Source organism: Neodiprion lecontei, chromosome 4, assembly GCF_021901455.1.
Source record: "Neodiprion lecontei isolate iyNeoLeco1 chromosome 4, iyNeoLeco1.1, whole genome shotgun sequence".
Taxonomy (NCBI): Eukaryota; Metazoa; Arthropoda; class Insecta; order Hymenoptera; family Diprionidae; genus Neodiprion; species Neodiprion lecontei.
The window spans coordinates 7279264-7305364 of NC_060263.1; the positions used below are offsets into that span (position 1 = coordinate 7279264).

At 37.6% G+C, this 26101-nt stretch overlaps 1 protein-coding gene across 14 annotated transcripts in view; it reads right to left on the bottom strand.

The window, feature by feature from the left end:
* LOC107225363 (disintegrin and metalloproteinase domain-containing protein 10) overlaps nt 1-26101 on the bottom strand; it is a 347658-nt gene that overhangs the window by 16315 nt on the left and 305242 nt on the right. For all 14 annotated transcript variants that reach the window (XM_046736150.1, XM_046736151.1, XM_046736141.1 and 11 more), the window contains 6 exons: nt 25141-25299; nt 23214-23398; nt 17016-17156; nt 4380-4504; nt 3291-3419; nt 1196-1364 (listed from right to left, as the gene is read on the bottom strand). In XM_046736150.1, the coding sequence (XP_046592106.1) occupies nt 1196-1364; nt 3291-3419; nt 4380-4504; nt 17016-17156; nt 23214-23398; nt 25141-25299 (908 nt within the window). The remainder of the gene's footprint in view (nt 1-1195; nt 1365-3290; nt 3420-4379; nt 4505-17015; nt 17157-23213; nt 23399-25140; nt 25300-26101) is intronic.

The window sequence follows — 26101 nt, forward strand, 5'->3', positions numbered from 1 at the left end:
GTTTTAATAATGATTACTATGCTTTGTCATAGAGGTTTGGAAAATTTGAAGAATCAGCATCAAGAATCTATGCATGAATTTAAAAGATATCGAAAGGTTTACGGATATTTCAACTTTTAACGAACAGAGAATTTTTTTCACGTTAAATGAATAAGAAATAAAAATTAAAATAGCGACATGTTGATTTAAGCTAGAAAATTCATCTTTTACGAGGATTTTTTTCGTATCAAACACTAACGTAAGGGGATAAGAACGAAAAAAGACAAAACCTATTTTTGAACCATCCTAATGTACATGGTACGTCAAGAGTCATGAAATAAATGATATCAGATCTAAAATTTGCTTTTGATTGATGATCATGCACAATTCTGGGCATTGAGTCAAATTCGCTACATACGACACTGAGAGTAATTTCGTTTTGTTAGGATTTTGTACTAGAAAATTATGATAAAATAAGTATCGCTACAGTTTGAATGTTTAAATATTGTTGCATTTATAAAAAATGTGGTTTAAGTAGCTATTTGGTATGATTGTAGTTCTAAGTACTATATTTTCTCGATATTTTATTATTAATTTGTTTGTTCGGTTTAATACTTTTTTCCAATCGAATTATTTAGTTGTAAAATCACTGCGTTGTTGGAATAAAATGAAATAATCGCAACAGTCACAAGAAAGTGTAGCACGAGTGATTATATCCAAGAAGAATATCAACATTTGAGGAAGATTTACCACTTATGGTAACTTCATTCATCATTTGTGGAAACTTTCATAAAATTCTGTATTCAATTAGTGTGGTTTTTGATCTATTTAAATTTTCAATTCATAACTAAAACTCGGCATCGAGAAATTTTTAGTGAATGATTGCCAACACTTTACACACTTTGTTTGAAAATTGATCATTATTACTAAAGTCAAAGCACGAGCTTTGTACAATTTCCGGTCACAAACTTCGATTAGGCGTAATTAATGTGGCCAGAAACGGATTAAACGATAATCGTGATACATTTTCTGCATGTGACAGCTGAAAATTTCATCTCGGTTTAGCCTACTTCTAAAATCTTAATTTTCGATTACGATAAGAAACGAACGTAATCAATGACTCTACTTGATTTACTTACTTGCATTACTAAAGTCACGTGAACTTAAAATTCCTCCAAGTACAAGCCTGCAAAATTAAAGGACCAACTGCACTCACCGGCAAAGCATCCCTTGGCCGAACGGGCCTTGTTGTTGAGCACAGGGTTGATGGAGAGCAGACTGCAGGGGCTGAAGCGGTTGTTGTTCCGTTTGTCGCCACTGGTCGCCCTGGCGAACATGATGAAGTTGCCGTCTTCACCCCCGGGCGAGCACTCGTCCGGATCGTGCTGCAGAAAGGTCGGTCGGAAATGTTGGCAACGTTACGTGGAAGGCGGCGGGCGTATTATAGAGGCCGATTTTCGAAGGGTAGGTGAAGGGAAAGGGCAGAGGGATGATGTTCGGGGCGAGCGCGGCTCACGTGAAGGACTGGCAACAGCTGTTACGCCTCAACTCCGGTGACGTACGACTGTATGGGTTTTCGATTCCACTTCCAATATGTTATTGCGCTTTCGGTCTCCCACCCAGTTTCACCCCAAGCCACCCCAGACGACGTGACCCACCCCCAGTTACACGCTAAGGTTGCACAAATTTTAAAGGTGGCGCATGCCTTCCGATTCGGTTATATCGACACAAGTTTTACTTACAAGGAAAGTAACCGAGGTGTACTTACTTCGACGATTATCTTTATTCTGTGATACGTTGTGGTACGTAAAGAATAAAATTAGAAACGTTTTCACGCCTAAAGCTCTGCAATAGTTTATCGCGCGGTAAGCTCGAAAAAATCCCACTTCTGACACCAGTTTAACGAACTTGTCCTACAGAATAAAATTACGGGGCTCGTTGAACGGAAAGAAATGATCAATAAGGCACAAGTGAATTCAGAGATACGTGTTTATAGATAGAAGTCAGAAACAAGAATGCTTTTACAATAATATCGACTCGCGCAGCAATCTTGTTCAATTTCGTGACACATGAAAGCTTTTGTGCGTCTTTTAGCTGTGACGACTACTAGATCGGAAAGGTGGGGCAAGACGGGTTATTTCACCTTTTGTAACAGTATGTTTGATCACATGATTATTTTTAGGTTATTTAGTGGATTAAAATAACCGCCTGAAAAACAGTGCGCACATTATCGTCTATTGATAGTGAATATTTAATTGGCTCCTACGAAAAATTTCATGTCATTATCGGGAGATCTTAATAAATTCAGTGGTGGAGGTAGATTTTAGGGGCTATTTTTGCCACTTGAACGACTGAATTAGCATGAAAAAATACGTTTCCAATATTTTTTTTATATACGGCAATACATTACACACAGACGTGAAGAAAATCGATAAGATTCACCTCGGGTGAGTTTTCTTCGTGAGTTCAAAACCCTGTATGCTGGAAATTGGGGTGTTTTTGAAAACTGTGTGTTGACCGATCCACCAACTTTCGGACAGCCTTTCATGATCTAAATTTTGATCCGGTTAGAAATTAGGCATGTTTATTGCACGATGAGATTCGAAAATCGTACCATTTTTAAGCAGTTATGCATTGTTGTTTGTCAATAAATTTTTACGCCAAAAAGCTGGCCAAAAGTTGGTGGGTCGGCCGAAATACTTCTTATCTAGATTTTCACTCTGCATACAACCGATTTCGCATTATTGGGGAATATTCAGAATGTACAAAACATAAGTTTTGATACCGGAAGTTCGATCAAGTCGATTGGAAGCGAATGATATCGGCAAAGTGGCAAAATTTTTAGTGAAGTTTATAACGAAGAATTTACAGTATCAGGATAAAAGTAAACATTTGGATTTAGCTGATCCATACCTTCGACGTTTTCGCCAAATTTTTTAATTTCGATAACAATTTAAGCCCGCTTGTGAAATGTTATTTGAAATATCGGAATACCTCGTTCAACATTCCGATTTAATTCCGCAGCCAATGCGACTGCCGAATAAAATGACACCCACCGCTGAAAAAATTCACCCTATTTTCTCTTTCGGTTTTTTCCTTTTTAGTGAGATTAACGCGAGCCTCTCTATTTCATTGATATTCCACAGACTATGTCGAGGCAACGGCCAACTTCCCTGATGATTAGCGCTCAAGTTTGGCGCCAGGGGATCGCGAATTTTGCCCGAATCGCGAACCCGAGGGAATGAGGGAAATCCTGCTTGTAGGTATATGTACGGCCTGTGTATAGCTATAACCACGTAACAACAACTTACCGGCGATCCAAAGTTGTGACCGATTTCATGGGCCAGGGTGACGTGCGATACCGCAGGTGGAACGTGCTTTCCGTAATTCAGCAGCGTTATTATTCCTGTGTTCAACGACTTCATGCTTCCTCTGTAATGCTGGAATCAGATATTTTCCCAAATTATCTTACTTTCACACTTTCCGCGAGGCTTTTGCTACCCAAAAAGCTTATCATTCCGTTTGGGTCTAATAATATGTATATTCATCTGTGGCGGGTGACAAGCTTTTATCCATTGAAAATGAATTGTAAATAAAATTATTTCGGTGAATAGAAAACACACGAGTTGGAAAATGATTGTTCACGATTCGTTTCTTTTTACATACAAATGAATCGTTGTGACTTTGTGAGATTATAAAACGTCACGTCAGATATGATTCTTAAATTTGTTCGAAGTTTTACAAAAATTTAGTTCTTAGTTAGAACAAACATGGACATGACTAAGCAATATGGCGTCGAGATCTGGTTAGGTCAACTACGCGAACAGGAAAGTACAGACAACTTCATGCAAGCTGTGAGGTCTTAGTTTTCTCGGAAGTAATCAATACACTGTAAAAAATACGACGAAAGATGTAATTTAAAATGATATACAGCTCAATCGGAGTAATTCATATTCTTGCCACCAGACGTCACAGAGCCACATTATCATTCTCAATAACAAGTTCGGTCTCTTTTACCACTAGGTATGCAATCAGGTATCGACGAAACTTTAACACATCGTTGTCCGAATTGAAGAATCGATGCGACAACACGGAGACGGGAAGATTATTCCGTAATGTCTGTAACTCTGACGGGTTTGAATAATTTTTAGTCCTTCATCCGGCTGGCAGACGTTGTCTGCCAGACGGTATTTAGCATAATATCAGGGCGAGTAGTCGACCCGTAGTGCATGGAACTCCTCCTATCCTACGGCGAGTAAGTATACCCTTGGAGTTTCAGTCCTGCATTCAGCTGCGGACCATGCAACTCAGTTTCAAGAATATTTCACCGCTCTATAACCCCGCGCAATTTCCGGTACGGGCTTACGGCCAAGGATGGTGAGGCAAAAGAGCAGACATACCCCGTTCTTCTCGCAAACGCCTCCGGCGTTCTTCAAATCGCCTGTCCAGGCCAGACCCAACGTTCCTTTCTCGAAATCCCGATAGGTGAACATGTAGGACAGGCAAAAGGCGTCGTAGTCCTCCTCTGGAAGAAATTATTGCAATTACGTCCACGGAGTACAAAAGAAATGCACATGTATAGAAAAATGGAGTGACGGAGGCGAAGAAATTTTTTGTCATTGTATATTACTATGATAATAGTACTTTATGCAACGAGTGACAAAAATCAAAGAATAGTCACCATTTCCTCGTTTCATCACTAATTGCATACAATTTTTTTTATCACGAATGCGTGGAAAACGAATTTTAATGACCGGAACACTTGCCTGAAATGGCCTGCAACGTCAGTTGTGTATCGGACCTAGCCTCGTTCGGTTTGCTTCGAGTGCGCATGCGTAGCTGTGCGCTATGTTTTCTACTGCGCGTGCGCAGCGACGCACAACATTCTATACGACGAAGCGCGCATGCGTAGCGGTGCACGGTGTTTTATATGATTCGGACTACGCAACGCCGCTGCATACTGCCATTTCAGGCACATGTTACAGGCGTCGAAAATTGCGTTTATGACGCGTGTATGATAAAAAAAAATTATTCACTACCAACATAGATTTAATTGAATTCGAAGATAATTTTTATTTCGTAATAATCCAATTTAATTTCGATAATAAAACATGCGTTTGTGAGAATATCAATTAATGCAGTTACTTAAAAATGATGTCCATGTGTTTAAAAAATTGCATCAAGATGCTGCAGCTCGATTTTCTGCCACTTTTCTCACTGTTGGATGAACGATGCTGGCAAGTTGGATACAGCGGGAAAATTACGTTCGATAATAAATAAGCCACTCTTCAATGGCAAAGTATGAAAGACGGTGCGAAACCCGTCAATGTCAAGTGACAGCTGAGCTATTAATAAAGACGGCCTTTGACAAAGTTCCATTCTACGTCGCCGCGCGCTTAATAAACTTTTATCATCAATCATACTTTTGAACGTATATACATATATACGTATACACATATGTACATAAATACGTATATATCCATGTATACACAACGAATCCAAGCGTGTTCTCAATACACAGGCGCATTTCATCTTCACGCACACACATACACGGATATCTGGTGTCAGATTAGAAGATTATTAGACGAAAGTTACACGTGGAAGCTGGCGAGAGAGAAAGAGAGAGAGAGAGAGAAATCGATCGAAGATCGCGTGTCAATGGTTGTAGGAACAATCAGCGATCTGAGAAATTTCCCGCCGCCCTTAGGATATAATAATGAGGTTATTTTTCCTTCCGATCCAATCAGGGCCTAGAGGGTGCGTATCGAAGCATTTGATCTGCTTTGAAACGTGATGATTGAATCGAGAGAGGCTTTCGCAAGCGGCGAAGATGTGGCGTCGGAATCGAAAGACTGGAGTCGACTGCTTAATCCGATTGGACTATAATTATTTCCGCGAAAATGGTGCACAGAGTTTCCTAACCGTCGTACCGATAATTCAATCAGCGGCCGTGTTTACGAGAGAAGAGATACGCGCATCTAGGCAAGTAGTTATACGTATACGAGTGTATTTACCCCACATAGGGTGTCAAAAATTTAGGGGGTTGGAAAAACGTGGATTCTGTTATTACGTATACAACGAAAAATGAATTAAAATTGAAATTACTGCTTTCAGGGGGTCGTACACGATGCTTTAATACTCCTCGGCTCCGAGATGCGCGACGCTGAATCGGTAAAACAGCTGTTTTATTTGTTTTAAATGATCCACCCTCCGTAAATACAATTTTCATGTTCTTTTGTTTTTCTCACTTTTACTTTTGCGCAAATTTATTTTTCAATATACCCTGCAGGCGAGGCGAAATTGGGAGGAAAAAATTATCCTCGCACGAATTCACCCCTCGTGTATTTCTGTACGACGTCTTTAAAGGCCGCTTTTTATTTCCTACGCTCGCACATACCTTTATATATATGTATGTATTCGTTTACGTATACACGTATGGAAGAGTGGAAAATAGCGGTTATGTAGGTACGTGGTGTTGAAATACTGAAATTAAAATATACCTACGCGTGGCTCGCCGACCATTCTCGTTTTTGATTTATTTCATACGCTATCTATTCCAGTTATATCAAACCGATGGGAAATACGATGAAAACAACGTTATTCGTATTACTTTCTGAAATATTATACCGCTCTCAATGACGTCGAGATTAAAATTTATAAAGGATTTTGAAAAATCAAATTGGAACGCAAAAAATAACGAAAGCTAACGAGCTCAAAAATTCGTGCACGTGTGTGTCGTTTTACAGTACATATATATATATAAAATTGTGAACAAAGTGCCAAACCTGTAATGAATTCTTTCTCAATCAGAAATCTCAAATCATGAAACTCGTTGTTATTCATCCGTTAAATGAATGAATGATTAGTTGATCAACAGATTGATTCCTGATTCTTTTGAAACAAATCTATAATCTTACGAATATTCCTACTGTATAAATATTCATGCAATTTTTTATAAAATTTTACACGTTATTACGTTATAAAAGATCCGAAATTGAAAAAATATATTTAAAGTCTGTTTTGAGTGAAATGTATGATGGCTACCCTAAAATTTCAAAGTGTAATACATAACAGCGTAACGTTATTTCTCACGAATTTTGCCCTTTTGAAACTTTGAGCGTAGGGTTTCGGACCATTCGAAACTTCGATATTTCGTCGAAGTTTGATTTATTTACTTTAAGTTTCACCATCAAAAAATTCGGATTTCTGCGCTTTCGGAACTTATCCGATTCGGAATTTCAACCCCGCCCCATTTTTTCCGGTTACATCGGAGAAATTCAGGGCTTGATTATATATGTATACCTATAGGGGGGTTCGTCTTGTATTCTGCAGGGTTGTATTCAAGTTGTTCTCCGCGGGGCGTTCAATGTAACGGATAAATGGCCCTCCCTCCAGGTCATTACCTAGAGCTTTGCCTACTAAAACGTTTCCCTCAACTGTTGTAAACACTAATTACACCGTCGAATGATTCGTTTAAGGCGCCTCACGGTTTCATTTGACAAGTACCTACTCTGCAGGCGCTGCGATACCTTATCCCCCACTATTCTCACCCTGGTGATAACGACGCTTACATTGTACACCAAAGCCAAAGCCTTTCCTGCTATTTCCACTTTTCAAGGGAATACTCATTCGCTGGTTGATCGAACGATGTCTTGTTTTTGATTTGTACTTTTCGTTTGACGTGACAACCGATTTGACAATTCGTATCTATAATTCGTGAGTGCAAATTTGGACTATTTTCTTTTTCTTTTTCTATTCTTTGTTTTTTTTAACTTTTCGTTTACCTGCATGATTAAAATTTCAGCGGCGAATATGCGAATATCAATTATGGGACACAAGAAATTTGATTTTGAATTTGACTTCAAGATGAATGCAATACAGCTGAAATTTATTCTTTGAAATTTGTAGACTCGTTTCTGTCTATTCTCTACCTTCACGGTTATGTTATGCAGTATTCAGAACGAAATGTGTTAAATTGTTTGACGAAATAGAAGAAGAAACTTCTCAAAGCTGTTGAATTCTTCATAAACATCCGAATCATGTTCGGTGACGTGAGAAAATTTAAAAACAATCAGGGAGGTAAGAGCTTGGCTGATTGAGTCAAAATGTTATCTGAAGCACGCATATTGGTTTGATGGTACAAAACATAACGTATTCAATAATCAAACTTGTAAACTGTAAAATTAGTCCGGAAGGTCAAAAGTCATCAGGTCAAGGACCTGGACAGCCAGAACTATGGAGCGCTTGTCCTGGAAGTCGCGTTTCATCAGGAAGCGGATCCGGAGCGCAGGATCTAGGAGGTAGAGAACCCGGTAATCGAAATAATCTTGATCCGGACAATATGAACCAGCTGATCAGAGTGAAATCAGACAAATTTTTCCAGGTTTTTGAACGTTCCAGTGCAATTTGAAATGAAGTAAACTTTCGTTGATTATTCCTGTATTTTCTACTTTTGCATTTCCAAACGGATTGTTATGGCTTAAAAAATGAAAAATGATCAACGTTTAATGCGCGAAAATCTCGTAATAAAATAATTAAAAAAGTGTCGACTTATGGCAGAGCAGCCTGCTTGATATGAGCTTAAAAACTGTGTTAAATGAATGGCAACACAACACGTAAGGAATGTAAAGAATGTAAGATGAAAAAAAAAAATCTAAACTAAAATCTAAATGCATCGATTCCTTCCGAAATGGACGCATTTACTTGTATAAATCGGAGGGTAAAATTCTTTCCGGGTTAACCGCGCCCGCTTAAAGTTCTCAGGGGGGTAGAAGCCATGAGGGGATGAAAAGCTGGCTTATTATTCATTTTTGACGAGCTTTACCCGGCTCGGCGTAACGGTGAACTGCCCGGTGTTAAAACGGCGATAAGAATGCCGGGCGGGGTTTTTAGGGGGTTGCAGCGGCGATGAGATGGAGCAGCGTAAGCTGGAAGCTGCGAACTATCCCGACCCAATTTACCCGAACCAAGCCAAACCAAACGAAACGAAACGAAACGTAAACGCGAACGGTAAACTATTATCATTGTCGGGGGTGTTGTTCGCTTATCGGGAGGCGCGCCCAAACCATTGTGGCGTTTCTGGTCGATCGGACGAAGCAATGAACCGGGGTATTATGGTTCGCTTCGCGCGGGTAACGCGGCTCGGCTTCAACTGGAGATTCTCATGGAGCCAGCGTAGCCGCCCAGAGAATGCCGGACCTGGTCCTGAGCAAATCGGAATCGGCCTGATATCTCGGGCTGACTCGCAAGAAACACGCCAGTTTGATGTCCTCTCTCCGATTTCGTTTCCTCCTCACGTATGTTGTAGAGCATTAAAAATTGAAAGACACGTACTTTATATTTTATTGGAGGAAAAACGGTTTAAAGGGGGTGAAAACGACCCCCGAAGATGGGCGCTCAGCGAGTCGATTTTTTTAAAGCGCTTGATGTATTTGAATGGACCTAACGCTGAAATGTTTCTATTAATGAATAAAACGTTGGATTCATTCGATTACATCAAGCGCTTCTGTCTAATACCGAGGATCCACACCGTTGGATGTCCATCTTTGCGAGTCGTTTTCACCGGTTTGAACCGTTTTTTCGCTGATAAAGAAATATGCATGTCGTTTAGTTTTAAACGCTCTTCAACATGCGCGAATTGCAACGAAATCGGAGTGGGGACATTAAACTGATGTTCCTTGTAAGATTCGAAACCCCGCAGTAAATGCATTGCGACTTATGCATGTATGGGGTCCATGTGTAATGATCGGATTGAAAATGGGTTGAAACAAGAGTGTGACAAAACAGAGCTTTAAATGGTGTCGTTGAAGCTGATCTACTTACATTGGAATGAATATTAAAGTTAATTTGATCCAGGAGAAAATGTTAGAACACTGAAATTAGACTACAAAAATCTTTACGTCTTAACTACGTGATAGGAATCTGATTGTTTTACTATTTTTTCACTGGAACTGATTTTATTAGTAAATGATTTATTAACAGTAACTTGTTTTTTGTTCAGTGACTAGTGTAACATGTGAAAATTACTACATCGGTACGTATCGGTTTTATTTTTTTCCAACCGAAGAACTCGGAAAAGAATCCGTATCAGAAATTTTTTTAGGAACTTCATTTAGGAAGATAATCAGTTATTCTTCAATAGAATCAGACGAAGTGTACGGATTTTCTGGTGAAAAAATAGTGAAATAATGTGATTCTTCTGAAGTTCTTGATAACAAGTTATTTACAATTCACGTGTAAGGTAGAAACTTTTTTTTCTGCATCACAGAGACTTTCATGAATCAGATTCAACTTAATCAGCTTTAGTTGCCTTGACTAATTTTCATATTTAATTCGACATATTTCAACTACCCTTTTCTGTATTTTCACTAGAAAAAAGATTGTTATTCTAATCAACCGGAAACAAAAAGTCGCGTTTTCGCTACGCACGTGATTAATTTTTTTTCCCGATGATATCTTGAGAACGAGTAACCGCATTTCAATGATTTTCGTCTCAATTGACGCGGCTTCTCCAAACTTAGAACCGATTAGATCTTAGCTTCGATCGGTTCAGTACTTTTCGAATTATTCAATTAACAAAATTTGAAAAAAATAAAATAGCGATCATGATATCTTGATAATGAATGAACGAAGTTTTATAAAAATTGTTAACACCGGATTTTTATGGTCGATGGTCAAGAATCTAAGGCCAGATGAGAAAATAACTGTACCTTATAGCTACAGGTCAAATATAATAGTCAAAAGTTCGAAACTCCTGTGATTTTTGTGTATTAAAGCACTTGACGTTCTTTGGTCATTGTCACGAATTTAACATAGTGCTTCCGTAATTCGAACAAGATAGCGACGTTGTTGTTGTTGTTGTTGTTGTTGTTGGTGTTATTGTTGGTGTTGGTTGTTGGTGTTGGTTGTTGGTGTTGGTTGTTGTTGGTGTTGTTGTTGGAGTTGGCGTTGGTGTCGGTGTCGGTGTCGGTGTCGGTGTTGGTGTTGGTATTGGTTTCGTAGACTTGAGAGCAAGTTTGAAAACGGGAAGTTCAAAGACTGGCTTACGGTTAACCCAAACCCGGTCGTTTGACCTGCAGACTATACGTCCCGTGTATCCTTAAGCCTGGGTTCAATCCTCGGATGTGTCGCGGGCTTGTTTCGCACTGATTTCCGGTGTCTGTAAGCACAGAGCTTTCTTCGGGTCCGACAGCTCGGGGTATAGCTATTCTGCTTTGTATGCAGATTTGGGAAAGACACCGCTGGGATCGCGTATCCTCCTCTATTCGAATATTTTATGCGCGCGGTATAGTGTCTAGTATAGCCTAGGATTTTCGGAACGCTTGATATGCTCCTGGGCCCTGGGGAAATGAATTTTCAACATCGCCCCGGCCGCTCGTCGATTCCCTGCCAACGTTAAGACCCACGTTCTTAATCAACTCGCTACCCCGTTAATGAAATAATTTTCAATTCACGTCGTTGTTCTGGCACGAAATCTTCTTTGGTGCCTGACAGTTTAATTCTTTCCTTCGTTGTCGTACCTAAGCAATTCTCATATTTTCATCACCGGATTTGTATCGAAGTAGTTTCGAACAGTCAACGTCAATTTGCAAATATCAGTTAGTTAGTTAGTTATTTCATTTTTGTTAATCTATAAGACATCCATATTCTGACATGTTTAAGTTTGCTTCGTTGGTAATTGTCGTCACTTTTCTCACACATAAAATAATAGTTGAATCAAACAATTTTATACACTCAATTTCGATCGGTGAGATTCATTCGAATTTACGCGACGTCGAGAAGTGTCAGAATAATTATATTTGAAACCTGTTATTCATCACGGAAAGACGACGTTGGATTGATTATCATCGGATTCTTATCAAATTTTGCCAGTGAAAACATGATCAACATTATTTATGTACAATTATGAAAAGACAGCATTTCGGTTATTGCGACAGGAAATCGCATTGAATCATAAACTTCGAATATCACGTCCTTAATAAGTAACTTGAATAGAAAGTATGAGGAAAAATAAAAAAAAAAAAAAACACTTTGCAAATATTTAGAACCAATTACTTATACGATTGAATGACTCTCTGATGCGAATAATCGATTACATTGCATTAAAAAAGGTTCGTGGATTGAAACTTGGTTTGATTTTCTCGTGTAACCTAAATAAATTGCAGCTTCTTTTGTCGATGTTTTACTCTGTGAGTTTTCCCATTTACGATGGAAAATAACGGACTGATGAAAGCTTGCACGAACCGATAGGAGCGAAAATAATTGTACCATTTGAAAGCACTCAACTCTTCGGTTCCCTCCACTGTTTAACCGAACAAAAGCAACCTTCGTGTAATATTCGAAGCACGAATCGATACGCAGACTAGTGTATAGATGCCTTGGTGTTCGTGTATAATATTGACAGCACTTCGAGATACGGGTAGATACGTTACGCGTAATGCTTCCAATATTTGAGGACGTTGGTTGTTTAAAAATCGATACTTTTTGTTAGTTTTATTCCAACATATGATATCAAATTGTGATATTTGTCGGCTTTGTGATGTTTGTTAAATATCTAGTTTTGTTTTGTTCTATTTCAAATCGACAGATTATTTTCTACAGCGTAACTGAAACGGATTTTTTTTTTATCCATTTTTCGATCGTTGAATATTTAATTTTACAACGTTACAGCGATATTGATTATGATCAACAAGTGGCAATATTAAATTGAGGATTGAAAAGTAAAAGAAAATCTGGTGCAATGATTCTGTAGAAAATAGTCTTTTGCATGAAACAAGTCATAGTTAAGTAAAATTGAACGAACCCGCCGAATAAAAAAAAAAAAACCTACAAACAACGCACACTGCGATCTGGAATTGAAATTGGACCGAAGCATCGATTCAGAGTTTTGTTTCATGCAAATATAAGCTGTAAGTATTTATGATCAACAAATTTGTACGAAGTTTTAGAAAAAAGCGTCACGAAAGGTTTATTGATTATTTTTCATAACAAGAGGTTGACGTTGAAGAATTTCACGAATTTTCTAAAGTTCGTCTGTCAGAGAACGAAATTTAATATTTGTTATCTCAAATAGGAAACAGATGATTCACAAAACAACGAAACATGCGATGTTTCAAAAGTTTCACCAGATTTGTACACATGTGTAAGCATAATATAGGGGGAATTCCAGGCAAATCCAACGAACGTCTGATTCTCAAAATTTTTTATCATGTTCAAATTTTTTTCTGCTATTGTCCCAACTCTGAAACAGTACCCTGAATTTTGCCAGATTTTTCATTCAACTGGTTAATTATTTATAAATATTGAGAGGTATTTTGAAAGAGAGCTTTTTAAAATTCTCAAAAACTTTATTTTCTTTTACAAATATTACATATTCCAAAAAATGATGATATCTTTTTATCACTTTCGCTTTTTTTCTGATCAACTAACACATTGTTTAAACGGTCTGAAAATTCCTAAAAAATTCTTGAAACTTCTATCTTTCAATACAACACTTCAAGACTGGTTTCATGGAATATGGAATTGTCTGGAATTCCCCATAGGTATACACCTACTCTATACTTCTGGAAATCCCTCATCAATCTATTAGTTGACTGTAGTTAACGGAGTGAAAAGTGAAGAATGCAGTTCGCTTTTAGTTCGAGACTCGACCATACTTCTCTTCGTCCAAACTATCAAATATCCGAAGCCTTGCGATTCGAGATTGGAAAAGTAAGACGTACCATGAATTCAAAAAAGTAACCGCATATGATTAGAGAACGTGTGATAAAAACGTACATCAAATTTTCCTCCGGAGCTTTCACGCGGATTATCAGAGTTTTCCGATACATACCCGATGTTACCCCGAAAGTTGGAGAACGGGGGAAGCAAGAAAGGGTGAAAAGGAAATAGAAAGGAGGAAGTGGATGAGCTGCTTGTTAAATTCGCGAGGCGGGGGAACGTGCATGAAATTCAAAACGACGCGGGGTTAAAGAAAAGCTCGATACGATGCAGCCGATCGAGGAGGTTGGATCACATGTTAGGCCGTATGGGATCCATGCATGGGCAAATTCCAGGGTGCGAGGGATGATTTTTCCCTATAATTTTACCCCGCTGCAGCTTGCAATTGCGAATCATGCGCAATCGCACGTATCGCTCAGGATTTTTATTATTAAAGTTTAAAATCGCGGATATTTGCGCCGCGGCTTCCGGGCTTTTATCGTGATCATGATACAGTTTTATTGATAAGCTCCGTGCTTCACGTCCGGCGATCGTTCTCGTTCATCGCGGTCGTTTTACTCTAGTGCTGTATAGTAGCTGTATGGTACGTATCGGAAAATTGACGTGAAATGTTTCGTGAAATACGATATACATTTTTGTGGAAATTTCTGCTTCTTCTTTTTACGGATCGTTGGAAACTTTTTATGGCGATGGCATATATCGCGATATGTACGATTGAAAACGATTAAGTAACTCGATTGTAAAACAAAAACAAAACGAAAAAGAAACTGTACACGTTATTAACAAGAAATCAATAAGAATGTTACGTTTTTTTTTTTAAATTGTACTTTCATATAGGAGTATAAATTATTTTTCGAAATCGTTTGTATTGTGGTACTTCAGTCCATGTGTTTTGAGTTTTAAACGGATGACGAAAATTGGTGTTTAAATTTTTTGAAGATACAGTACGTACTAATACCGATTTTGATATTCAAATTGCTGAGGTAAAATGGCGAGTATAAAAATCTCGAGAAATTGGACAAACTCTGTAAAATTTGAGAATCTCCAAAGTCAGTTATTTCAAATTTGGCGTCGAGTTTTCAAAACGCTATGAGTTACATTCAAGAAACACTAAAACTTATTTTAATAGTAACTACGAAAATCGTAATTCCTAGTTTTTTGGAGTAACCGATGTTGGGTTACGAATTGAACTTGCAGAATGCTGAAGAAAATTCAAGAATTAACTAAAACTCGTCGAATTGTACGAAGGTCGCTATTAATAAATTTTTGGACTAACTGATTTCGAATTTTCCAATCAAAGTTCGGAATTTAATTAAGAAAACAACAAAACGTTCTCATATATTGACCAAAAGGTCGCTGACTTTGAATTTGAACGTAGATTCCGGAAGTTTTGAATCGTCAGATAACGACACCGCAACCGATAGAAAACTAGCAATAAATCAATTACCGGAAATCGGGATTACGTCGTAGTTTAGAACGCCGCGAAGCATAAAGCCTGCTTTCCCCTATATGTATCTCATCTCCGAGGATTAGGCTCACGATGATCAACAATTTATAAGTGCGGATTATCCGCTTCGATAGGTTTCGTTTCACTTCTTCCAGCACGCGGCTTATATGTCACATCCCACGTGCACGTCAAGAGTTATAAATTTCCTCGTTAATCAACGCAACTGCCGGTATATACACTCATGCATTTTATTACACGTATACGCAACTTATTTGTACATACATACACACACTCACACACGCGCGTATAAACTTGCAAGTAGTCGAAACGCGATACTTTTTCACTCTCCCTTATAATTTGTTTTTTTTTTTCGTTTCATTACTTATCCGTTCATCGCAATTCATCTCATCGTGCTTCACTAATTATATACCTAACAAGAAACCTCAATTTACGTTGCAGTAGGTAATCAAATTGCAACAAAATTGGGCGTAAAAGATATCATCGAGATATTCGACGGAAATTTTAATGAAGATGAACGTGAAAAAACGTACAACTAATTTGCCAAGCTTGCACGAATTTTTTTGATTTAGAAACAAGACCGAAGTTAACGTCGACTTACAGTTTTTGCGAAGTATATTTTTATTCTGTATTTTAGAATATAAATTCCTACGATGATATTTTGGGTCCAATGAATAGGAACGAACTTCTTTTTTTTTTCGCGAGTATCACGAATCTTTGAATTTCGTGAATGATATCAAATAAATGATCGCAATTTTATTGGTTTATAGTTTATCACGTGACTTTCATTAATTCTCAACGTTAGCTCTGATTTCAAATGTTTTCCTAGAGTTCTAGGTAATTTTTAGTTACTTCGAGACTAGCTAGTCACAAGAAATCACTGAAAATTACCTGATGAACCAGAAATTAAAGAAATCACGCTGCATGATAGAAATCGAAGAATGCTAATGAATCGAAAACATCTTGCATTTGCCTCAAAATTTACAGAAATTTTCACAACTTCTAACGCTTATCGAAATATTTTTTTTCGAGCCGCTGTCATTCGGTAAATTTTGATAGAAAAAAAAATATACAATAAAACAAAACCTCCACAGCAAAATAGCAGCTCTCATACCGATCAATTATCTTTTTACAAATATCGTTTCATATAATATTTATGGCTACAACAGTGTAAACCGTGAGGACAGCTTTTTTTTCGAAGACATTTTCAACCGTTAAAGAGAATGTAAAAAAAAAAAAAAAAAATACACGCTTACAAAATTCATTTTCTATTCTTCGTGAGTGTTTTGCTTTGAAATTTTGAAAAATGCTACTGATTAGCGCAATTTAACGATTGTAAAAAAAGAATCGCAATAATCACACTGAGAAAAATTTCATTTGTTACAGTAACTAGAAAAATTCAGTAAGACAGGTATCGTTAAAAAAAACTGTTTGAATATTGTTGGAATTGCGAAAAACGAGGCACGCCTAACCATTTTGCGCTATCGTCGATCCTTTTTCGGTTATTGCAACGCAAAATCAGTTTGTGAGGTTTACTCTACTTTTTTAGTTAAACAAGGCTTTAACGTCAATTTATCGTTGCACAAGCTTTAAATTTTTGCAACAGTTGGAAGAAAATATATTAACAGCGATCGTAACGAGAAAGAACAGTAACGGATACCAGACTTTCCGGTAACAGCTAGAAAACTAATTTTCATTTTCTACCTAGAACTATATTTTTCGATTGTGGTAAAAAATGAAAATAGTCGAGGATTGAGCGGTAACCGGAACTAAAAATTTCCATCAGTGCAGCTGTTTTGCGCCCCCGATAGCCGGGGACGATCCCTGAAAGAATAAATTGTTGACAACTCACCAGAGAAAAGCTCGAGGAATTCTTCGACCCCGTAAGTGCCGGTGAAGCGATAGGTTGGGTCTTGAAGGGCGTCGTGACCGTGTACTTTGACCCGTTTAATCATGAAGCTGATGTTGTCGGGCTGACCGTCCTGGTTGAAATCTGCAGAGTCATATAAAAGGCAATTAATTAATGCGGCGAACCGGCGATTAAGGTATTATACATAGAGGATAAACCCTGCGCCCTGTATGACTGCCCGCGGCGTTTCTAATTTGGAAAATAATTTATTGTCGCATCGCGAGGATTAATTTTAAAACCCGCAAACGATATCTGATCTGGAACGCAAACCGGAAGTGGGTATGTACCGCGGGGGCGAATCTAATGTCGCGCACGCGATAGATCGGATACACCGATGAATCGTTTCCGCAATCCTTCTCCATGCACATGCATCGTATGTACAACACGTACATGTGTTTACGAAAATACTCGTTCGCTTGCTTCGCGGTCGCTCTCCTCTTCTATTCCGATTTCATTAACAAAGTGTTTTATATCATTCGTGGTAATTATGCATTATACGCGAATAATAAAATACACGAGAAAATGACCCCTGTTGTTATATTTGAAATTAGCGAGTTTGTTTTTCTTTCTCTTTTTGCATCGGAGTGAAATTCGTTTGTTACGATAAACGTTTTCAAGTTAATTTTAATGTAGCAGGTAAAAAAAAAAATTCCATTTCCTTGTACGTATGACTATTAATTAAAAACTCGATATAATTTTTTTCGGGACACGGATTTTATTTATTTATTTATTTTTTTTTTGACGTATACGGTTAACCCGAAATTTCATCAATGGGGAAATTTCATGGGGAAAAACTTCTACTTCTCATTCGTGGGTAAAGTACAGTACCTATAAATTTTTTTTTCCATCGTTATAAACGACATTTGCAACAGTTACGTGCAATTTTGAAATTAGCACGGGTGAAGACGTCGCGTAGTCTGAAAATTTTTATCTCTTTAAAATTGTATAAATTTTTATCGTCAAAAGAGTGATTAAAACAAAGGACCGAATTATTTTCCCCCAAATTGCTCATGAAATATAATATATTTATTTAACCGATGAAAAATCAGCTGTTTTGTTTTAGATCAATTGTGTTTTTCAAATTGCAATTTTTGTAGGCGCATCTAAAGAAAAAAAAACATGTTGATGAAAAAGGTTCAATTTCACAAAATTTCTAAGCTTACCGCACCTTCGGATAACTCGGGCAAATATATATTCAATAACACGAAGCTGTATAAATAAATCAATTCTATGATGGTTATAAATTCGATCAGTTCGCGTGCCGAGGAACAGTTTGCACCTTTGCATGCAATAAACCATCGATCGATGGAGAAAAATCGATCAGAAATAAAGGAAGGACCGAGTATAAAAAGAATAAGAAAAAAAAAATAAAAATAAGAAATAAAATAAAAAACTGAACCGAGAGCGAGCAGAAAAAAGTTTCCTGTAAATATTCAGATTAATTTGGTTTAGAACGAAGTAGATATATACGTTGGATATACATGTGTATATACGTATTACAGTGGAATCTTATCGTAAAATCAAATTACGGCTTAGACATTCGGCGTGGCTGCACGAGCTTGCGCTTCGTATATTTAACACATACGAGAATGAGCGAGCGAAGTTTAGAAATATACATACAAATACGTACAAGTACACACGTGTTGTACGTTTACGTGCATACGGAAGACGCGGGCTTGGCGTGTCTGGTGGCATTTAATCACGGCTTCTAACCATGCAAGATTCGAAAAAAATAAATAAATAAACAAAGATAAAAATAAAAGAGGGAGGAGAATAAAAAAAGAAAAAAAAAAAAAAAATGAAAAAAAGAGAAGGAAGGAAAGAAAAGAGAACGGAGAAAGAAGTATAAAAACGTTACGAAATCACGCAATCTTCGTGGGTGAGCCTTTGTCACTTTGGCGTCGATTAGGTGGATGTTACCTTCGGTTGGAAAAAACGATGAGGAAAATAATTAGAAAAAAAGATTATACTGAATAGCAGAGACTCGGCGGACGATAAATTACCGGTTTTGAGATACCGCGGCGCTCCCGATAATACGATAAAAAGGAAAGTAATTGCCATTATCGAGGGTTGAATAAAAACTGTAAGATATCTTCTCGCCCTTTGTTTTTTTTTTTTTCCTTTAGAGACGAGTGAAAAAAGTGACGGAATGAAACTGTGATAAAATCAAAGTTGACGAAAAGCGCGAGAGCGAAACTGATTGAGCTGAATTTTATAATATTCTCATTTTAACAAGTATAACAATTTGTGCTTGTAAATTTCAATGAATGAAGTTTAATTGATGCAATAAGGAAAAATTCGTCGAGTGAAGATGATTTTTCATCAATTTAAAATTTATTTACAAAACATGTAAATTCGTTTACGTTTACTACCTTCAATCATGCCGTTTAAACAACATCAAAACTAAAAAGATTGTCACTTATTTCCCTGAAGATGATCGGCAGGGCCAAACTGAAACGTCGAATTCACATGTTTTGCAAATAAATTTTAAATTGATGAAAAATCATCTTCACTCGACGAATTTTTTCTTAATACAACACGACAAGGTCACGAATAATTTCTAAAGTTCAATTGATGGTGAAATAGAGAAATCACACTTGACACGAATGATTTTTTATAAGTTTGATATTTTATCTCTGAATAAACTAACACAAGTTAATCGATTACAATTTATAAGAACGTCTAATTAATTCAATGATAAAATGGAAAATCAAATTATTTCAGTAAATTTATCGAGGATTATTTATTTCTTTTTCATAGTAATTGCTAAAACGTCAAGCTGGATTTCGTCACCCGACGCGTGGCGGCGATTATCGATAAATCCAGTAATTCGAGTGCTTTCATAGTTTTCGCCCTACTCAAGGAACAAAGAAAAAAGAAAAAGTAAAACCGGTGGCTGACTACGGATGCTCCGGGCGAGGGATTAGGATTTTCTGGTTTACCTTAATCAGCTTTGCTTGGCAGCAACATTATAACTTGTCGTAATATCGCAGGCATTGAAACCGCGGCTTGCCTCTTTGGCGCAAATATGAGGTACAATGTACTTTATCCGAGTAATAAACGGCGGAACTCAACAAATAGAGCTTCCGACTGCGCATGGGTGAGATTTGTCGAATTTTCATGCAGGCTAGCCACCTTAAACTTCAGCTATCAAACGCAGCTTATGGAGGTTACGTGGAGGATGCGATTATTTTTTTAGGTTAGAAGGATCTGAAAGAGTCGATGCAGTCACGCGGGAAGGCTTGAAAAGCTTTTATCGTCAACTAACCGATGGTAAATTATGGCTACGAGTCATCGTGACGACATAATTTCAATTCACCACTCGACGCGGCAGAGTTTCGCATGTCACGCCTAGTTTCTAGTAAGTTGGCTGCCCTGCTTTGCAGACGAAAATATCGACGCGGTACAATGAGAAAAATTTCATTCGTTGTAGTAACTAGAAAAATTTAGCAAAACAGGTATCTTTAGTAAAAACTGTTTGAATGTTGTTGGAATTACGAAAAACGAGGTACGCCTAACCATTTTGCGCTATAGTCGATCCTTTTTCGGTTATTGCAACGCAAAATCAGTTTGTGAGGTTTCCTCTACTTTTTTAGCCAAACAAGGCTTTAACGTCAATTTATCGTTGCACGAGCATTAAAATTTTCGCAACAGTTGCAAGAAAATATAGCAACAGCGATCGTAATGAGAAAAAACAGTAACGGATACTAAACTTTCCGGTAACAGCTAGAAAACTAATTTTCATTTTCTACCTGGAACTATATTTTTCGATTGTGATAAAAAATGAAAATAGTCAAAGACTGAGCGGTAACCGGAACTGAAAAATTTCTCTCATTGTACGATCTCACCGACCAATAGCGTCCAGTTATCGCGCGCATGCGCAGTTGGTCGTTTAGCCTGATAAGTTTCATCGTTTCTTCTCGGTAAGCCTCGAAATTCCGGCGCACTATGCGGGATGAGTTGCCCGCCTTGATGCGACGCCGTCTATACGTCTACACGCACTCGTATAATCTACGGGAGGCACGCACCACTCGAGTCGAGACCTACCTCCACCCCTCGCCCAACTTTATGAGGGTTTCCTAAAAATACTAAATAATGCAGAAGCCCATAAGCTGAAGGATGAAAGGGACCGATGTGAAAAAAGAAACCAGACGAGTGCAGCTTAAGCCTCTAAAATGAGTATGGCCACGCCGATCTCTCTCGGCGCTACATCCTTTCATAAAACCGCATGAGAAGGATCGAAGCACGTTTCTCTTTGTTTCCTTCTCAATCGAAAAGCTCGACTTGATGCGTATATTAAGTCGAGAATTTTAGCCATAGGAATACTTGTGTACTTTATACGGCGAACGCGGCGTATTGCATAAAAATAGGAAAATTTTTTTGCTGATCAACAAAAACACAATGACGTGGAAAATGGAAAAATCAAAAAAAAAAGCGACCATTGAACCGATCATTTTGTATTTTATTTAAAATTTTGTAATTTACTATGGAAGTCCAGTATTTCGAAATACTTTCGAGGTTTCATTGAGAAATTTTAGAAATAATAATCAAGTATCTTATGAAAAAAAGGTTTACATTATTCTCTAGAAAATTTTTAGATATACATGGCAGTTTGAGAAATTCTGGTCGGATGATATTATTATGCATATTTCAGGGGCAAACTTTCCGAGTCAGAAGAGGCGTGCGAATGTTGGTGTGGTATTAATTCGGGAAAGATGCAACCAACTTCTGGTGATGAGGGAGATGCGGGGGAAGGGAAAAATACGCGCCTGCAGGGAATATCGAAGAACCCGCGGGGTGCAAAATGTATTCTGATGAGCGTCTCAGCGGGGAAGATTGCAAGGAAGTATCTACTTCGAACGGCTTCAAGATAAGAAACAGCTAAAGAATTTCTAAACGACTTCTCGTTCGAACTGGCAAAGTATCTTTCACCGTATAAACATGCTGTAAATACAGGTCACCGTACGTATAATGAAAGCAGTGAATTGTGCGATAAGATATTTTTTTTTTTAAGAAAAATGACGCATTTTCGAATAAGGAATAAAAAATTTTATGGTTGAATGCGAACCGTGAATAAAAATGATTGCCACTCTTCGCTTGGATTCTTTTTTTTCCCCGCCCGTGTTTCCGCTTTTGTAATAAAATAAACCGCGAGTGTAATTATTACTTCGCACACGTAGTCCAATCACGCAAATGTAGCGTTATTTTATTTACCTAATTGGTTGTATTAATTCGTTTGCACATTTTAAACCTATTACTTTTATCTACATGAGTGTATTTGTTTTGTTATTGGAATAATTGTATTTCATGCAAATGAGTGAGGTAATTTTTTGATCAATCAATTTATTTCTCCCTGTGTGAATCTGACCGATTGCTTATTAACAAATATGATAATTCTGGCTCCGCGCGATTCGAATGTATGAATATTTATCCCAACGCGTCACGGTAACGAGGTCGATTTTTTCAGCGTCAAATAAAAAACGAACAATAAGAGGAAATTGAGGACAAGAGTAAAAAAAAATTATCGGCAATCGGAAACGTGATAGAGTCGTCGGATTCGAAAATTTATTTTTTTATTTTTTTGTCACTAGTATAAACCGGTACAATAATTTAAATATTTTTCAATAAGTTTCAATACAAATTAAACATCATATTATTAACGATGCAGAGTTAATAAAATCTATGTAACAAAAAAATTACAATTAAAACTCAACTTTTCGAGAATAATTCGCGTTCCGGAAAATATATCTCAAACCGTTCGTAACCTCGATATTAAATTAATTATTGAAAAGAAAAAGAAAATCTGGTTCAATGATTTTGTCGAAAATAGTTTACCGAATAAAATAAATCATCGTAAGGTAAAATTGAACGAATCGACCAAATTTCTATCGATCTGAAACCAGATTGAAACGAAGTATATCGACGTACTTAAACCTTTGTTTAGAAAATTCATTGTGTCTTTATTATCCGTAAGAAAAATAATAGAAATCATAGATTTTTGACTAATAAGCCTCGTCAACCGAAATCCGTTCAATCGAGGTCAAAGGACACGACTGGATTTATCATCCATCACGCCGTCTACAATTTCCTCGGAAACTCTAAAATCAGATCGTATTGACAGGTATAAAAATGCTTGCTTACCCGTGTATCTGTATATCGCATTGACGCGTTGAACATGGCGAGTCATGACCTCGATGCAGGCCTCTTCCGATTTGTAGTGGGCGAAGAAAGTGTGGTCAGCCTGAAGGTAGAGCATACACGTTGTCTTTTTCGGGTCCACCGAGGTACGTTTGCGGAGCACTCGAGTGTACCTCTCTCTGTACAGTCTAAACAATACAATTCCAAGCGATGTTATGGCTGAAACAACCCTTCTCTGTATGGGGTCAAGTGTGCCTAAAATAATAGGGAAGGGATCGAGGATTTTGGGAAAATTTGGAAAGGATTCAGAGAAGCGGGCATCAACATCCCGGAAAACCAAGTAAGAGCATCGTTTAACCCTGCCAGGGAATTTCTCTTATAGGTTTTTCCCGTAAAAATTCACTTTAAAACATGCAAAAATCACTCTTCTTTTATTATTTGCAAATTAACTCACGGAATTGAGAACAGATACGGAGATCTCCTGAAGAATTTTCCAAGCAGAAGCTTGGTGTATCAATACGTGAAACAAACTTCTAAACAGTTTGTCGATATGAACTTGCTTGCGGTTTTTGTGGTTGTTATTTTATGTAGATGAAAAAGACAGGCTAACTGAACATGGCTGTGATATCTTTACAGCCTAATGCGAATATATAAAAAAAAAACAAAAAACAACATGAAACTTTAGTTGAAGCAGGTCAAAGACGCGTCGCTTTGTCGTTTGAACGTCATTTTATGGTAAAAATAGGTATAAGACGGTAAAGGGATCTTACTAGTCAGTTTAACTAACGATAAGAAAAGGCGGAAGAAAAAAAAAAACCTGTAAGAACATTGTCGGGAAACCCTCAAAGCGATTCTTCTTTTGTCGATCCAAACTTAATTAACAGTAAGAAGATTTCCAGAGAAGACAGATGACTTTTGTACATCATAAACGTTTCTGGCAATGAAATAAATTTCTTGAGTTGCAAAAAAAAAAGTTTTCTGACCAAGGAAAAAGTAAAAATCTAACCGTCGGGCAGGGAATTCGAAAATCCTTCCTTCCTAAAAACGTTCGCTTTGCTATTCGCGGTTCTAAAGTGTCCGCAAGCTCAGCTTTAATAAAATGTTTGGATAATTCAGTCGGGTGCATCGAGCCGTTTATGAAAAGCAAGAAATTGTTGGAAGAGACATATTTCATTCCTTTCCCCCCCCCCCCTATTTTCTCTTTCTCACTCTCTGTCTTTCCTCTCTTTGTTTTTCTCCATCTTTTTAGCTGGCTTTCCCTGAAATTTCCTTCCTCAATTTGTCGTAAAGAAAACATGTCTGTACAACGTATAAAGAGAAAATATCGTTGAGAAATGAAACAGGAAATCTAAATGTTACGACGTAAAAAGTCCCTAGGACGTTTGATTGTACGTTCGCATATCAATCATCTTTGGTAAACTGAGTTGAAAATCATCATCGGTAATAATATTCAGTTTATTTCGTTCAGTTTCAGTTAGAAAAAACAAGCGAAAAGACCAAATGAAAAAAAAAAAAATTTCATACAGAGCAGATGAACATTTGATTTTCTGTAAATAAGAAATTGGATCGGAAAGACGAGAATCAAACGAAAAACTACAAAATCATATAAAACAGATTTATTCTTTCATTTTGTCATGGTTTCAGCCATGTTCAGTCATCCTAAAGAAACCGAATCAACATGAAAAAGGACAGTCAATGAAAAATCTGTACAAATACATCCTTCGCTGTTTCAAAACTGAATTGTCAAAAAATCCAGATTTCATAGAAATTCTTTTTTCTTTCACAGCCAATTTCGTATTCCGATGAATTTGATGCTAGCGAATAGCGGATATCTTTGAGGAAAAATTCCAAGACCGACGCAAATAGAGAGGAAGACGGAGAGAGAGAGAGAGAATATTTGGCCAAGGAAAAAAAGATTGCCTGAACCTACTTGTCGAGTAGTTCCAAATTGTGGGAACTGGCAGTTGGTTGCTTCCTTCGAGCATCCTTTGGATAAAAGCCGGGCTTTGCGTGAGACTTTCCATCGTTTAGGTGCTGGTAGATCGGCTGCGAGGTGTTGGGCTGATAGGTTGCCTCACTTTTTCTGAAACTGGAGTTCATCTTTTCAAATCGCGTGGGCATCAAGATCGAGCTCGAAGATACGGACTCATCCTTCCTTACTCGAACCCTCGATGGTCACCCTTGACGCTATCCTGACCCGGACTTCTTACCAGCTATCGTTCTTCGTAATCGTTTCCCCCTCCCTCCCACCCTTCACCCCTTACCCCATTCCCGTCCACCTTTTCCTCCATTTCCGCGGAAGTCCGAGCGATATATTACGCGGAAATTTTCACTCTGTAATTTTTTATAAACTTGTCGCACCCTCCGGGTTACCGTCGATGCACGTTTCTTATCGTCACACGAAGCCGAGGCAGACTTCCTTGCATGCTCAACGTAATTAGCTCACGTCGTATCGTTTATTTTTACACATGTAGGACGTCTTATAACCGTGACTTTACTCTTGTACGTATACAATTGCTGATAATACTTCCGCTGCGTCACTCGAGCGTTTGATTGAGGAAATAAATAAGTTCATTGTTAACGTTCAGGAAAATCATTCCAAACGAGAATTTGCATAATTGTACGTGTGTAATCGCATTGCGTACAATACAACTAGGAATGTAATTTTTCAATCACAAATTACAGACATAATTTTTTAATTGAGGCGAGAATAAAATGCTTTTTGCATTTTGTTGTTTTTTTTTAAATTAAAGAATCAACATCTACTTTATATTTTATTTTGCTTGCGAAATATTATACGAGGATAATCGTGTGTACGATACGACGTGTGAAAGGGGGCTGATTGCAAGGGATGACAAATTCAACGTATCATATGCGATAATGATCTCGAC